This window comes from Ylistrum balloti, unplaced genomic scaffold (assembly GCF_031769215.1).
Source record: "Ylistrum balloti isolate Yb309-2 unplaced genomic scaffold, AGI_CSIRO_Ybal_v1 Utg370206, whole genome shotgun sequence".
In the NCBI taxonomy this organism is placed as follows: domain Eukaryota; kingdom Metazoa; phylum Mollusca; class Bivalvia; order Pectinida; family Pectinidae; genus Ylistrum; species Ylistrum balloti.
Window position 1 is genome coordinate 132,780 of NW_026782178.1, and position 17,502 is coordinate 150,281.

Genomic DNA, 17,502 nt, shown 5'->3' on the forward strand with positions numbered 1-17,502 from the left:
ATGCAGAAATTATACATCTATATGACCTCTGTGAAACACCATTTCTTATTCCATCTCTACTGTATTACAAAATAATTTCATTCAGCAATATATTACAAAATGTTCCGATAGTTGTGAAATAGGGACTTAATACCACAATGCAGGACATGATAATTGTCCAAGTAAAGGTGTTGCAACACCACACTGGGAATCGAACAATCCCTAAATGACATTTTTACAATTCATAGAAGTCTCTAGAGCAGATCAAAATTTTTAATTTAATTTCTCAGATTTCTATTTACCCATTAACCGCGATTCTCGTTATTATGATACTGAAATTCCTGTTACTTAGCATACACTATTTGTTAACTGTTCCATATCCCGATAGATTTACGCTGTCGATATCTTTTTTATTAATTGCACATTAAATATTTAGCCATTCATTATTGTAATACATATGGAGTGTTTATATGTTAGGAGGAGGCGATGATAAGTTGTCATAACTTGTGCCTGATTCGTTGCCTTCAGTTGACAATAAAATATATTTGATGAAAAAGACGCCCGTGCTCAAAATCTTCAATGTAACGTCTATCGCTTTCAATCGGTCAATACATTAAACTAAATTCATGATAGCTTTGACCACACTGTTAGTTGTAAGATGGAATGAAGAAGAAAAAAGAAAAATAAGATAAAAATAAATAAGAAAAAGATACGGATGAAAAAGAAATCTTCGAGAAAAAAGGCGAAAAGAGAAAATCCATCTAAGAATTCTTGTTTTGGCCAATTCAGTTAGATTTCATTGACAAGTAGGATGTATACGTGACTTAATAACTGTTGCATATGATTATGATAATATCTGTGGTAGTTTCCTACATCACACTCCCATCCGTCCACTTTCAGAACCAAGTGTCAAAGATGTTAGTGTTTGTAGTTCACGACATCACATTCCCATCCGTCCACCTTCAGGACCAATTGTCAAAGATGTTATAGTTTGTAGTTCACGACATCACATTCCCATCCGTCCACCTTCAGGACCAAGTGTCAAAGATGTTATAGTTTGTAGTTCACGACATCACATTCCCATCCGTCCACCTTCAGGACCAAGTGTCAAAGATGTTATAGTTTGAAGTTCACGACATCACATTCCCATCCGTCCACCTTCAGGACCAAGTGTCAAAGATGTTATAGTTTGAAGTTCACGACATCACATTCCCATCCGTCCACCTTCAGGACCAAGTGTCAAAGATGTTATAGTTTGAAGTTCACGACATCACATTCCCATCCGTCCACCTTCAGGACCAAGTGTCAAAGATGTTATAGTTTGTAGTTCACGACATCACATTCCCATCCGTCCACCTTCAGGACCAAGTGTCAAAGATGTTATAGTTTGTAGTTCACGACGTCACATTCCTATGTCTGATACAATACGAAAAAATCTGAAATAACTACAATAAATCGATTGTAATGAAAGTAGCAAAATGTGATGATTGAGACATCCGATGAAGATTAACATCAAGTTGTTTTAATTCATTTTAAACTATGTGGTCATTTTACAATGAAAACGCAGTCACAACTACAATACCATATCCCTACAAAGCTAGGATTTTTTTTTTTTTGTTTGTGAAAAATATAATAACAAACAACCGTGTATTTACAGTAAGATATCTATCTAATGTTTATTTTGATAAGTTATTACTGCGATGTCATTCTGAATCACGTGTCATATTCTACAAGTTATTGAATTAAAGGTGATGTATGTATGCATTGTTTTTTTAAAACGTAAGATTAACTCGTGGGACACGCGCACTCATATACAAGCCATTACACGTGATTTGTAAAGATTTTAAATGATGAACTGGAAACACGTTGCTTATTTTGATAACAGTTGATCCACTTGAGTACCAAAATATCAGACTATCTGGCGTTACACCTCGGGCTATATTTTACATATGAACTGATTTATAAACAGTTTACACTAGAAGTGCACGTTAATATATATGTCAAGATCAGAATATATCTATTTGATACGCGTATCAAACTAGAATGATGTTTTATATAGGTCATCAATTACTACAGATAATGTGAACTAGTACTGCTGACCTTTTTGTGCGGAACCTAGCATTAATTATCATTATCTACCAATATGAAGATGAAAACGATAGATCTGAACACGATTCACATGCAATGTTTCTTAGATAAAGTACACAATAGACAATTATTTATGCATGTCAGTGTATAGAAAATGGTTTGGGTATAAAGTCTTAAACATTTCCTAAAATAGAGACGAAATCCATTAATGTTTAACCCCTTACCACACCCCGTCATCGAATTTGAGTTGTAAAAAGGAAATCAGATTCTGTTGATATATCGAAACATTCTTTGTTGTTATTTTGTAAGTACAATGTACCTCATAAAAATACATATGTGTTTTTAAAATAGATGAAAGATATCACCTCGCTCTGTAATTCTAGTATGATAGATGTAGCAGCTGCATCCATTACAGCGAGATACCAATGTAAAGTGTGGTACTAGGAAGAGAGAGCTTTATGGGTAGGCGATGAATTTATGTATTTATATGTCGGACAATTACATACACTCATTCATATTTCCCTTACCTTTTTTTAGTACAAACCAATTGGATTCAACCAACCTGATACCACAGCAAAGACGAATTTTTGGGGTAAAGAAGGCGATACATGCAGTTTACATTTTATGACTCTTGAACGCGAGCAACTTAATAATCAAAAGGCAATATTACTAGCGTAACATGTGCTTACTTTTTAACAGCTAAGAACTCTTTTCATCTATATTTAACGTTAAACTAATACCTGTAATGTCTATTGTGTGATATGCAAGTCTAATGCTTTTGTCTATCTGTTATCCTATTGCTGGGATTTCGTGTTGTTTTCTTACCTTTGTCACGCTTTGTTCATTCTTTTATAGATTGTCGAGAAGAAATGATCAACTACAGTGATTCCTTTTCTATGACGGATACGGAATGTTGATTGAATTAGCCGACCCCAGCCTTGCAACGGTTTCTAGTAGGAGAAATGGAAATAAATGCTCAACTTATATGAACTACGTTAAGGAGTTGAGTGCCAATGTAAAAATAGAAATATTTGAAGTACAACCAGAAACTAAACCGTTACAACACTTTTACACTCACGTGTACTATGCAAAATTTAAATTTTTATCTTCGATTTCTTTAATCTAGTCAAAAATCTCTGTAATAAAAGCAAAAATTGAGCTGTTACGGAATAAAGCGTATGATATTGGTATCATGCTGCCAACATGTTTTACAAATATTGTATTACAAGACCATAGGTACTAAGCTTGTTATGATTATAAGTTTTCAATGAAACGGTTGATAATTAACAGCTGGTATATCACGGACTTAAAAGAAAAATGGGTCTAAGCCATTGAATATATGCAGCCTAAAATTTCTGTAATTTATGAACTTTATATCAAAGCTAAATGTTTCACTGCAATCAGTTGCTTGTTTTCACAAGTTATTGTATAAATGTAATTTGAAAGGCTGAAGTGTGTGTTCCTTAATGCAAGGGAAACCATATAAATGACTTAGATATTTATAAAGTTCTGTGGTGAAAAGCTTAATCGAGTCAAATAATGAAAATTAATCATGTTTTTTGTTTTATGTTTTCATTTTTCTCGAGTTGCCAAACAAAATCTTTCCGGCTTCCGAAATGATCACACTTCAGCTGGTACACTCATCAGTCAGGTAAACTACCGTGCTTATACAACCTTGACAAGGGTCTTGTCTTTTGCTATTTATAGACTTCCAAATTGTCTAAGAAAACTTATGTTTTACATTGACAAGCCGACATGTCGGTTTCACGTGTTCACTTTTAATGAATTTTACACTTGAATAGGAAGCTAAAATGACCGGTCTATTTCATCTACTGATGAATTCCTAAACTATTGTTTAAAGTTTGAATATGTTGTATGCAAATTGGTCAGTTGGCTGTGATACAAGTCGGTTATCATATTGATAGAGGTGAGGTACGCGTGGAGTGGTCATTCAAGGTTAGTATACACCTGAGGGGATGAACAGTGTCAGAACTGAATGTCATACAGGTATCTTAGCTGTAAGCTCGCAGTGGGGCACCAGTGGGGAAACCTGAGTCGTATCGTCAAATCTGACGTTTGGAGTTTTATGAGTTCGGCAGTAATTTTCTTTCCATTAATAATACCGTATGAGTGCTACAGAATAGTGATATCGCCAAGATAATTTTAACACCAGTAAACATGTTGTTTTTAAAGATCGAGAATCTTGTTGTTGAAAATTAACATTTTGAAGAAGTACGTCAGATAAAATATACATTTCCAAGATCTCAATTGAAATTGTTCATCTTTTTGTTGGCTTACATTTAGAAGAATTATTAAAAAAATTAGTTGTTACACGGTATTGATATCATGTATCAAACCCCTGACTTTCATCGTAAAATTGGTGTTTTATTCGGCCAATGACTTGATCACTGATGTAGTCAGATATTGATTACTGCTATAGGATATAAGCACACACACACATATATATATCACGAATGTTAAGTTTCTCGTGACCGTCTACAGTTCACAGCATGGAATGGACATTTAAATACGTCTTTTTTATATTAAATTTAATTAAACTGTACCGAACTTGAGGACGATGATTTTTGGAATAAATAATGAGAACACATGTAGATGCATTGTTTTATAATTTACCACAATGAGGTGGATAACAGTTTCTGAGCAAACATGTGCATCGTATGATAGGATAGTGTGACTACATATCTTATCAGGCAGGTGATAGGCAATAGAAGATACGATTTTCATTGTGAAATTTTACGGATCACGTGTGTAGCCTTTCTTGTTTGTTTCCATAAACTTGCTTATGTTTTAGTGCAAACTAAAAGATGCCACTCAATTTACAGCTGGACGGAACCCTATTCTGGTCGATTTCTGTACAAAATAGAAAGCATGCTATTTCAAACATTGTCGACACTACAAAGGCTCTAGAATAAAATAAACATCGAATTGAATTTATAAGAACCAGGACAATATGAATTAAAACGATGTCTTTTGAATATCTGAACCTGTCATCACAGTTAATGAAACAAATCACAATTATCGTAAGAGTGATTAGGTTCCGATGACCCGTTGCAATAAATCGCTTTTCTCTCTATTCATATGGGGGAGTGTTTTAGTATTATCTCGCATCAAAACAATTTTGTTGCTCTCTTTTAAAATGATCACATTTTCAATTTGTTTGGTATTCATATTAGGAAAATCATGATAATGGTGTTTAAAACACTGAAGCTAGATAACAATAATCTTTAAGATATATACACGAAAAGAAATGTGTAATTATAGCAGGGTTATAATTTAATTGTCTAATAATCGCACAATACATGACCATCACCTGATCCATATATAATAGCCTCGATTTGTTTTACAGGTTGATAACACTGTTGAATTGACTCTATCTAGATCGCTCGTACGTTTGATAGCCTTGGCGATAACAAAGGTTTGTTGATAACCGTGCGATCATGACCATGATCATCTGATCTGTTTACTATCAGCACACATCAGTATCTGTACCGAGGAATGATACAGGGATGTCACCTTTTCTAGTACATGTAAACATGTTTACTTTTAAAATACCACGCCAATTTTGTGAAAAATTCTAGATCTCTTTCGTGAGAATTTTCGATCATTTAGAACAAAAATAAGGATAATTTTTTACTATTATTTATATAACGTGATTCTCAATGACGTGTGACAATATTGCCAAGCGACGGGTAACTGGGGTAACGGGATGGTAGGTAGGGATGGTGCGCATTCTTGTAACCTGTCGGAACATATCACAATCATTGACAATGACAAGAATTTTGTTCCCGTATTCTTATACGTGGTTGATAATCGTATTCATAATCATGACATCGTATTAATGTAGAGATAGGTCGTACAGACCAATCGTTACTAACAACAAAATTAAGTGTAGTTCAGAAATTAAAAAAAAGAACGGACTCTTTAAAAAAGAACTGGACAAAAATGATTTCCTGTTTTATGATATTTGTCTATCATTACAGTTAAAAAAACTAGGTAAGAATGTGATGCCAAAAGGAGATCGGTGAACTACACATGCAATTCACATGGTTTATTCATGGAAGTAAAATATCAGTTCAATAATGTCAATATCTAGGTCACCTATTCAATGAGGTTGAATGTTGTTAAATGTTGTTAGATAAAAGAATAATATAATTCACTTCATGAAATTTAATCATGTGTGTTCTTGAATTAATCTATGACATTGAAAAACAAATAAAATCATTTGGAATGCAGTTATTTTAAATGAAATAACCAGGAGAAGAATTGAAAGATTAATTTGAAAATTTTCTGTGCTTGTTTTCGGACATTTCAATGCATACTAGTATCTAGTAATCTATATTTTTGCTTCAACTGAGCTTACACATGTATGCTTCAATAGACAATGAGCTGTAGTTTTAGTTACATATTACACCAATTGTTTTCCAATGCTACGTTTACGCAATATTTGAATAGCAAAAATAAGTGCAAGGCAAAGTGTAAATCTGAAATTATTTTAAACATTTATTGTTAATCATCTTTATTTTAAAGGTCAATGAACCATAACGATAACACTTAAAATAGAAAAAATAGCAATCATTATTCCTAGAACAAGACCAAGGAAAAATAGAACATTTTCGTCTGTACTTGGCAGGCATCTAACACAATTTCACGATGAACATACCAACAATTTATATTGAAAGGATAGTGTCCTCAGCATGGACTCATCTGTAAAGATCGCTGCTCTCTAAAGAAACAATGCTGGAGATTCCTTGGTTACAATTAATATATAGACATGAAACGAGCGCAAGCAATATAGCTGAACTCGTATGGTCACAGATAGGATTTTCTTCAATACGTTACTTGAGAGTTAACTTGAAAATTATGGGGTTTTTTTTACATTACATCATTTAATCACGATTTTCTGCTGAAGAAATTTCAATCTTCGCGTCAAGAGATACGTAATTAATAAATGATCTTTAACATAGACAATGGATGTGTGGCTTTGATAGATATTACACATCTCCGAACACTTCACTCCACATCTCTTTGGCTTCTTTAGCACGATAGAACCGCGTTAGGTTGGTGCGTGTACAGTTGTTGCTTAAATATTGATTGTATTTGTTCTTTATCGGTTACGTTTTTAAGGGTTTCAAAGTCATCGGAACAGTCATGATCATATGAGGATATAAGTCAAGAGGGACACATAAGAGTAGAAAATCAAACACAGAAACGGGAAAATCAAGATACTAATTATTGACATGGGGGCAGCAGATATATCTTCAAAATTTCCTAAGTTGAAGACATGGAAGAAACCCACTCCCGTCTCTAAAGGGACCTTCTTTAATCTCCTTCCATAAATATTAAACACTATTAAGAAGATATAGCAGAAACCCCGTCCCGATCAGCAAGGTGTTTCCCAAAATTGATCGCCTCTTACGGCATGCAGTGAGATACAGCATGCACGTTCTCTACCCTTCTGAGGGACGTGTTGTATATCCTCCTCTGTTTATCTAGCGTCGTAAACTCGTATATTGACCGACCTAAAGTTTTACAAGATTTTACAAGGCATTAGGATACAACACATTTAGTGTTTATTCTTCCTGTATGGTTTTTTAGTGAACCATTTAAGATAATTTCCTCTTGAAATGTTAAGACTAACGTTGGGAAGGGAGATACATTGTGTCGCAGGATGACTTTAATAGAAACAGGAAATAAACTCCTCTTTCAGACGTGTATAACAGTGTGTGAAATAAAATTATTTAGCTGGAACGAGCCTTTTATTTTCCGTCTTTCCATTGTATATATTAGGATTCTACACTTTGTGGTCTAATTACTAGCTTTTGGCCATTTTAATGTAATTCACGAATATTCATAGGCCGGTAGGAGATGCATTAATTCATATAATATCAGATGTCATAATTTATACGGCATTGTTTTCTCGCACTGTAAGACATTACACTGTAGTGGTGTACTGGTTGACAGTGAAGAACGTTCGGGAGCTGGGAAATGTCACGTGAATGATATGTAGAAGTCAGTCTGACTTATGACACGCAGTAGATTTCTCATTCTGTACTCTACTACACGTATACGTCTACACATACAACCTCACACTATTGATTCTATAAACTACTTTAATCATCATCAAGCTATAGATTCATTTGATGGTGAGATTTTTTTATATCATTATGCATGTTTTAGTTACCAGAAGTAATACGGTTGAATATCACCCATATATAGCCCTAAAGACGAGAGTGTTAAGACTCGCGTATTGATATAATAACGGCAAAAAAGCTGTAATTAATCAATATTACCAGAGCTCGTTGTTCTAACTTTGTTAAAAGTAACAGTGATTCAATCCTGCATTCATTCATGAATAATGTATATTTTATTCCTATAAAAAGCCGGGTCTTGACTGTATCGAACACTTTGCCACTATACTGTACGAGTCAGTGACTCATGCTCATCCCTACCGTAGAGATACTGTTAAAACTAACTTTTACTCGTGATTTCGTCGACATTCATTCTCAATATCTAATGGGAAAGTTATTTGATGTTTAATTTGTTTTAATTTGAACAATTTCGGAAATAGTTTGAATATAGTTTATAATATTCCAGATGAGATATGTTTACTGGTTTGTAAAATGTCTAAATGTGCCCCAGGTCCAGATATAAAGTACATTGAATGGACGTATTGGTGACAAAAGAACATCGATTTTGACTGAAGGCAGCAGTGACAGGACAGCGTCCACCTGATTAATTTGATTTAGTGAATTTGTGACGGGGCAGTGATGATATCACAGGGCATTTTTCAGAACAAGGGCCATCACATATAAGTATTCTGGAAACCATAGACATTCATTACGATATATCTTCATCTTCGGTCATCTGTTATGAATTAGCAGGAATTCGTAACAATAACCTAAATTTTCATGTTTAAAGTACTCGATTACTGACCATTTTCTCATTTTTGACGTGGTATAAAATTTGATTTTTGACAAAGCTGTAAGCTTCCGTTTCCTTTCCAGTAATATCACTTTGAATGTATATGTAGTGTTCTGACGCACCCTGTCTGTGTTTAACTTGAGTCAAGGACGAAGCCTTTATATCGTGATAAGAGGTAATTTATTCATTGTTGAATGCAGAAACACGCTAGGGCCACTGCACAACCTAACAAAACTTCAAACTGTATTAACACAGAAGTTTCTATTGGCGGGTTTTAGCTTAAATGTACAGTGAAAGTAAAGCTAAGTAATATTACCGCAAATCCAACCATAAACAGTATCGTTGTGAAACTAAGTCCTAAAGAATGAAATAACTTATAACATATTGACTCCGCTTGGTATAGCCTAACACTACGATATAATTTCCTGGGTGAGGTGCAGTTAATACACGTCATCCCAGGACATCATCTGTTCGGTCGTCAGTTTCACCTCTTAGTTCTGATTAATAAAGCACATAACAGCAATTTACAAAGGTAATGAATAAAGATTTTCTCTACAAACTTATATACTCCGACCAGTACACATGCGGTGTCACACACACACACACACGTATTTATGATTAAATATTCACACAATACACAAGTATGACGTTACTACACCACTGGTAACACGGCAACGATGGATACATGTGTATGAAATTTTACAAACGAGTTTTATAAACTCACAGAAAAAAACATAACAATGTAAATGTATTTAAAAGTAAACAAAAAAGAATACAAAGTAATGCTGATATTTCATATTAGGTTTCAAAGTTAAAATAGGGTTCTTTTATGACATGTCTTGTACATACACTACATTGTTAACTACGCACATATATTAAGGCAACGCCAGGATGCATTACGGTGCACTACTACAGTCAGAGACATGACAGCTGGATGTCAACAGCACACACATTTTGATTAATGACGTAATAGAGGTTCTAGAGGAAGTCAGATATGTACAGGGCAAGTATCATGTACGGAATACGCGCGTAAGACAAGTATATAATGAATTTTTAAAGGTGTGATTCGTCATCTATCAAAAGCAGTTTTTAGAAACTTTAATCTAAATATACTATGTATATTGTGCTAACATTACATAGCTACATGTATCACGAATAAAGTCAAACTAGTTTCTTAAAACAAATGAAGACCATGCAACTTGCTTAAATACTGAGCAGTCTAGTAAATCCCTATAATTAAGGTCGGGTTCCCGGTGATATCTGACAATCATCAAGGACGCAATAGACTCCTTTACTACATCACAATAGATAGAAGAGGAAGGATTGCTATATCCCTATTGTAAATTTTCCATTTCTGGATAGTAACTGCTTTCCAAGTTATTCGAGCGATATACTTATTTCTGTGGCGGAGGAACTCACAGCAGTGTTTTTAGAAATAGAGGTTGATGACTACGGAATAGTTTTATGGTTACCATCATAGGCGAAACTCACGTTTATACTGTATGGAGGTAGATATGTTAGATACTGTTTAGTATGCCCGGCAATTTTGGAACGTTACATTACTTTATTGGTTTGACCATGATTTACATGATGGTGTTGTCGGTGAAGTAAAAAATGTATAGCCTTTCGGGCATTTGGTTATGGTTAATGGGCTGTTTGAATAAAACTTTCTGAACATTGTTTCGTCTATTAAAAGTTTGAGTTTAATTGCATAAATGTTAATTATCAAATTCACTGTATAGTTTACGTTGCTTCAAACACTTGAAAAAATGATTACAAATAACTAAAAACGTCGATGTATTCTCATCATACGTTGTGTATGTAATTCTGTTGGGAAAATGCTTCAATACCCGATCCTCTACAGGATAAACATTGTTGTTACAAGCACCGACCGTAAAAGAAATCCAATTTGATGAATAAAGCAGCACTTTAAACTCATCCAATATTTACTCCTGACTCTTGTGAGGTAGGTGATGCTAAATATGTTAATTGAGACAGCTGCAGATATCTCCGTTATTGTACAGACATGCGCTCTATCACGTAAGGAAGTAGGAGTTATCCTTCTTTGTTTTAATACCTTTTCAACAGTTTTCGGTATACTATTAAAAAAGCTAAAAAGCTCTAAAATTTCGATGATGAGTCATTCCACCTGTCACTACAGTAATTAGAAAAGTAATTTTGTCACTTATACTTGAATAAATTTTAAAAATATCATTAACAGATTAACAATGTTCGAACCACTTAAATACTAAAGAAATATTATTTACAGAGTTAACATAGGAATGTACGAGTTATTTTCCTACCTAACATACACGTTGCTTTTATATCTCTGAAATAAATTGCATTGTGTAATGATATATTGTATAATAAAGATAGGTTTACAAAAACCACTGTCTATAATACACGAATATTAAATGACGTTTGTGTCCTTTTCCCGTTTTATATATTAACTGGAATCACTTTCGCTTGAACGTATTAACTCTTTATCTTTGTTAGGGGCATTAGACTTGCATTGCAGTAAACAGACGGAAAGGACTGCGAGGAAAACATCATTGACTTGTGAAATATACTTGACCTTACATATGAATAAAAACAAGAGATAAATGACATGTTGATAAAATCGTTATGCAAAATTAAACTGTGAAAACAGGGACAGATTCACAGGACAGGAAAAAGTATATTGAGTATATGACCAGGTATTCTGTAAGATTCAAAACAATCAAACTTCCAGTTATACTAACGAGCACCGAACACACATAGATGTCATTTACATAGACATTACCATCCGAATATTCGTCTGATTCAGTAATCTAATTTTCAATCAATTCGATATCTTTCGGAATTTTACAGAGGTCCACGCACATCCCTACTTTATAATAATTAAAGAAATAGATCACAATGGCAACCATACAACTTGGGCATGAATCAAGGAACTCTTGAACCCTAGTGTTATAAGTCTTTCTCTCACTTATCTTTTATAGAACTATACAAGGAACACGTTTTGAAATGTAAACAGTATAGGTAGGGACAGCAGGTGCGCTACTCTCTACATAGGCAATCAAGATCACATCGCTCATTAGGGAGAGTGATCTCAAATGGTGGCGTTGTAATATCGAGAAAACCTGTAGACGAGCTTGTGGTGTACTGGAGACTGTATGCAATACACATGAATAAGAAATTCCTTATTATTTAAAGCATTAACAATATTTCTGAAAGGAACATTGAAGGATGTGGTATGTCCTTCACAAAGAAGGAACGTCCATATCGTTATCATTGACAGTTTTCAGAAGTATTGTGCTGAATCACGATCAGCAATTTGTGTCATTGGACAATTGATTTCTATAGGCACTTTTAACTTACTGAATTAATGTTAAGCAAAATGTTATTTTTTCATCCATTCTCTGACATAGGTTTCCAGAGAATCTCTAAGTATCTTGAAATTCACATGAAAAAAGATTGTCTACTGAATTGATATGCGATCGCTGGACATGATTGTAGATATATAACTTGGGCAATAAATAAAGGTCCACACGGTCAATACACATTTACAAACTAAAACTCATAAACTAATAGAAACACACTAAACACAAAGGGACATTACCATATTTAGACATATATGAAAGGTTATTAAATAATATTCGTCAGGAAATTTTACTAATGAGAAAAGAAAAATGACTGATGTTGAACTTAAATCATAACTCTTATTTAGGGGGCTTGATTGCAATGTGATCACCATTGATATATTGTTGGTTAAATAGTGAGGTTTTGATGTGTGATTATTTTCCCATTTCTGTAAAAATATGTAGTGCATTATAACAGTTACTATGTACACGACAACACTCATTCCAAAGTTAACACATTTCCTCTTGTATGATCAGTCCTTTCTTCCGTAATCGAACGGAATAAAAAATATAATCATGAATCATGCTGGAGCGACTTTCATAAAGAATAAATATTGATAAGGCAGTGCTTCATTATATATTAAGGGAAAACACAAAATCATTGTTTTGATTGAAACTTTTAGCATTAACCCCTGAAAGACTGTGCTTAATTTGGCCTATTTCTTTTTTATATTCATATTAAAAAGAATTCAAAATATTTTCAGAATAGATAATATTCGTTATAAAATGTCTAATTTTATTTATACACAATACTGATATTTGAAAATATTTTGTAGTTTTTAAATATCTAGAGATCAGAATCCCTGTAGATCGGATATACCCAGCACGAACTCGAGATCAAATGATTATATCCATGTATTTCATCAATAATTTACACGTATACAGACTTTTTAGTATCTTCTTCATCAAATGTTTACCTCTATCGTACCCCTAGATTATTTGACACTGTGCAAAAGACACGCAAGTGAATAGCACTTATAGATATTCCGGTATAACCAAATAACGAATTAAACTGCATCATAGCTCTTTCTTCCCTCTAGGACTCGTCAGTCATATCAAGAGCTTGATTTTTTATGTGCAGGAGGATGGCGAATCTAAAGTGACTGAAAAAAGCCAAAATCTAGATGGGAGGTACATTAGCCCGGTAATTAAGTTATATTTTAATAGTTTTCATATATCTGATAATTCTAGAACAACATATGTAATTTTATTCTCCGATATGACGTTTTATACTATCGTGTAGTTTCTTTGGAGTGCCTTTCATGCTTTATCCTACTATTTTGTTTACATATCAATTAAGTTCAGTTTTATGAATGTAGAAAGAATATCCATCAGCATCAATAAAATTCAATATGCGGTTGACTGCAAAGTGTGTGGGACATTTTCAAAACGAATAAAAACTAAAAGTTAATAAATATATGTCAGAATATACTTGAGGCTGATACAGGTAGGCTTGTAAATGTACTTTTTGTTTTAAGACTATAATCTTTATACATATTTACAAAAAAAAACAACTATGAATGTTATTCATAGATTTTGACAGTAAAACTTCTTTACTGTCTTCATCAAAATACGTCTCATTATACCTCATATTTTAATATTGCAAACCTTTCATTAAAGTCGGTGTTCCGACAACCGATTCATATATCGCAGTCAAAGTTGAGACGCATATATACAGTTGTATAGATGTAAACAGTTTGTGGTCTGAAAATTGAAATCAGTTCAATCTGCCATTAGATTAAATAAACCTTAATAAACATACACAGGAAGGTTTGTGAATTAATTTATCTAACTATCCTATGAGTTTATTATGATAATAAAACAACTTCTGGTTATTTCGAGGCAGCACATTTGTCCAGACGTTTCGGATGTAATATTTCTTTGCGGCCAGTTACGAAACAATAAGAGATTCAGTGACATTACGCTATTAATCAGTCCTGGGTAATCGGTGTTTATCTTGGTCAGTACACAAGCAGTGAACCAGTGGCAGTTATCAGAACATATCAGCGGAAGTAATATAAACATCATGGCTGTTCAGCTTGTGTTTCTCATGTCTACAATCCTTCTACTATCCTCGGGATCTCCGACACCACGGTGTTGTATGTACAACCAATGGGAGGGCATGCTGTTCTTCGAATTTGCAGCGGCAGGGAGCCAAGGGGATTATACGTTCAGTAATGGGACTACCCGGGTATCATACGACATTGACAACTCCATGTCGTTGGTCAACTTCGAGATGTACAGATGGTCACTTACATCTCCGATATCTCGTTACAATGCCGTCGTTATTTCGCATTTCAAAACGGTAATTTTCTCCGGGCTTATTTCACAATAGGGCAAAAATTAAGACACCAGCTAATCAGCTCTTATTTTTTAATTATCGTACAGGATCTTCAGTGAGCACCACGCAAACTTTTTGGTAATGTTCACAGGGTGTAAAGTATACAATATCCGTGGAGAACCGTACGTGTGAAAAAGGGTCACTCTCGACAAAATTAATGTCAACGTATTGCGCGTCAGGTACTAATTTACTAATTACACGTGGTATCTTTTAGACTTAGAGACAAATTAGAGGTAACCTTAATGAAAATTGTAACATGTAACAAATTAAGGTACATAAGGTAACTACACCTTCTACAGGCATTACTCAAAGATGTAACGAGGAATGTATCTGCTAATTACATTAGGGTTAATCAGATTGACATTTCAAGTATTTGATCAAGAAGGCAAAATTCAATCAGTTACATAGTTCAAAAGTTAAAAAAATATAACTGAAATTGCACTGGGAAACTAAAATCTCTATAGTATATCATACACCTATATACCTCACAATTACTTCACATCAGAGATATATAGGGGAGATAATAAATAAAAAAATCTATATTAGACAATCTATTGTGCTGTAATAAGATTGCATTGTATCGATATCGAACGTTTGCATGTTATTGTTTTTTATTTAAAGACTTCCATGAAAATGAAGGCCATCCACGAGGAAGCATCGGAGGAACGATGCCGGTGACAAATCTGGATATTCTTGAGGAAATTATCTATTCTACGATATACCAAGGTTTGACAGTCTTAATACATCTAGTGTGTAACGTTTCTCTTTATGTAAATGTACAATGATTTCATTTTCACATGTAATGAAACGACACTAGCATAAAATAAGTCTTTACCATAACATGTATTTAAATGAAGACTGGAGATCCCTTCTGAAGAGATAAGTGAATCGACACCTTACTATGAGATGGTAAATCAATATTTTTGAGATGATGATCAGAAACATTCGAAGGCTGCAATTGGCGTCGTATATACATTATATATCCAGGAGTTTACTTTTTCAGTTATGATAAATATGATTGTTCTTAAACCTTTCATTAGCTTCTCGTTCTTATTCTTTGAAAAAAAAAAAACCAAAAAACAAAAAAACAAACAAACAAACAAAAAACTTGTCTGTATATGACTGTATAGGTCTTAAAACTCTCATTTGTTCTCTCCTTGCTTTCTACTTTAGATGGCTCCAACTGTATGCCATTGTTTGCATCTGGCTTTATTAAAGCTCCCGGATTGGGAATTAATGGTGGTGCTGATTTCATGGACTTAGAACAGGGTATCAAAGACCCGAGTGTATTCTCGCCTCCATCGTATTGTCCAGAAAACCTATCGGGGGTATGTTGGTTATTCCTGTATTATTTGTGGTATTTTAGTTAGCGTTATGTAGAATTAGTTCTTTCGTGAATACGCAACTTCGTGATTTCAGTAATCTGGAATATTGTAAAATGATGATATATTATTTTCAAAGCTGACAAGAGATCCAAGCTTATATCAAATATTCTTTTTGTTCTGTGTTTTCAGGAAATCGACGACACGTCATTCTTCGGACTCGCCAGTTTTTTTCATAAAAAACTGTAATAAATTCTGTCTTCCTCTCACAATAATAAAGTTGATATATGTCAAACCATTTATTCCTTGTTGTGTTTTTGCATCAGTTGCTACTAACAACATCTGGTCGATGATGTTCTTATCTCTCTATCACTCTCATAACTTTCATTAATTTCATCATGTATGTAAATTTGAAATTTGATGCATTCGTTGCTTATTTTTATGGAATGTTTGTTTTGTTTTTGTCCGTTCTTTTTTCGAGAAATTGACACACCTCGACTGTCCTTTAAACACATTTTGTGAACATGTCGTTTCAAATTCCGTTTTTCTCCAGTAAATCTTGTTTGAATTAGGCATCCGACCCACATGCGTATAAGGTTTCATTGTAACCACTGTTTATTTTCATTTGATTTATTTTGAAAGATAGAAGAGTAATTTCTCTTTCAGATGTATTGATGGTTTATGGTCTTTAAATAATAAGTTCATCGTATATACCCATCAGAATTGGAAAGACACGATAGACGCTTGTGTTTTGAACTCTGATTTGAGATTTTGACGCAGAAGGAAGTAATAAATCTTCCAATAACGTGGATAATTGTTATGGAGGAGTGCTGATATGTAGCTTGACATGTTGGATGCTTGCCAGTTATATTCTTGGTTCAATTACAATTTCAGTTATTATTTGAGGAAGTGACATTACTTTCTTGGATTGACACAAGATTTACATGGCGGGTGTCGTCGATGAAGCAGAAAACGCTTACTCTTCCGGAACATCTGAATTTATCCTCCTTGTACTTTTTCACGAATTTTCGAGTAAATCTTTCTTTTGTTCATATTTCGCCTTGTTTTTATTGAATTTGAACTTTATCTTCTAAAGAATTTCCTACCCTGACAGAATATGGTGTAAAGGTGTATACGGGAACTCCTCCCAAATTCAAAATTCAATACCAGTTTCTTTGATTATCCATTTTTTGGCTGTAAAATTAGTACATTATGTATTCTTATTTACAATCTAAAAGACCAGTTTCGGGTATCGACCACATGCTTGTATTTACATGAGTTTTCTTGAAATTCAAATAAAGCCGAATAAAGTGTTAATTTAGTACAAAATCTGGTCTACATTTCACAAGAATTTCTTGAGTGTGAATGAATTCACTGTGGCAAATTTTGTGAAAAAAGGTTTAAGTCAATAATGCATAAACTGTGGGTG

At 33.8% G+C, this 17,502-nt stretch overlaps 1 protein-coding gene across 1 annotated transcript; it reads left to right on the forward strand.

The window, feature by feature from the left end:
- The first annotated feature begins 14,436 nt into the window (after positions 1–14,436).
- LOC132551547 (ependymin-like) lies at positions 14,437–16,322 on the forward strand. The gene is made up of 5 exons (XM_060215700.1): positions 14,437–14,715; positions 14,843–14,930; positions 15,373–15,477; positions 15,925–16,079; positions 16,266–16,322. Exons 1-5 carry the CDS (start codon positions 14,437–14,439, stop codon positions 16,320–16,322), a joined length of 684 nt encoding a protein of 227 aa, XP_060071683.1.
- The last annotated feature ends 1,180 nt before the right edge of the window (positions 16,323–17,502 follow it).

Coding starts and splice junctions, on each gene's coding strand:
- LOC132551547 (XM_060215700.1), top strand. CDS start 14,437: ATGGCTGTTCAGCTTGTGTTTCTCATGTCTACAATCCTTCTACTATCC. Junction 15,478..15,924: donor CTATTCTACGATATACCAAG/GTTTGACAGTCT, acceptor TTTCTACTTTAG/ATGGCTCCAACTGTATGCCA. Junction 16,080..16,265: donor GTCCAGAAAACCTATCGGGG/GTATGTTGGTTA, acceptor CTGTGTTTTCAG/GAAATCGACGACACGTCATT.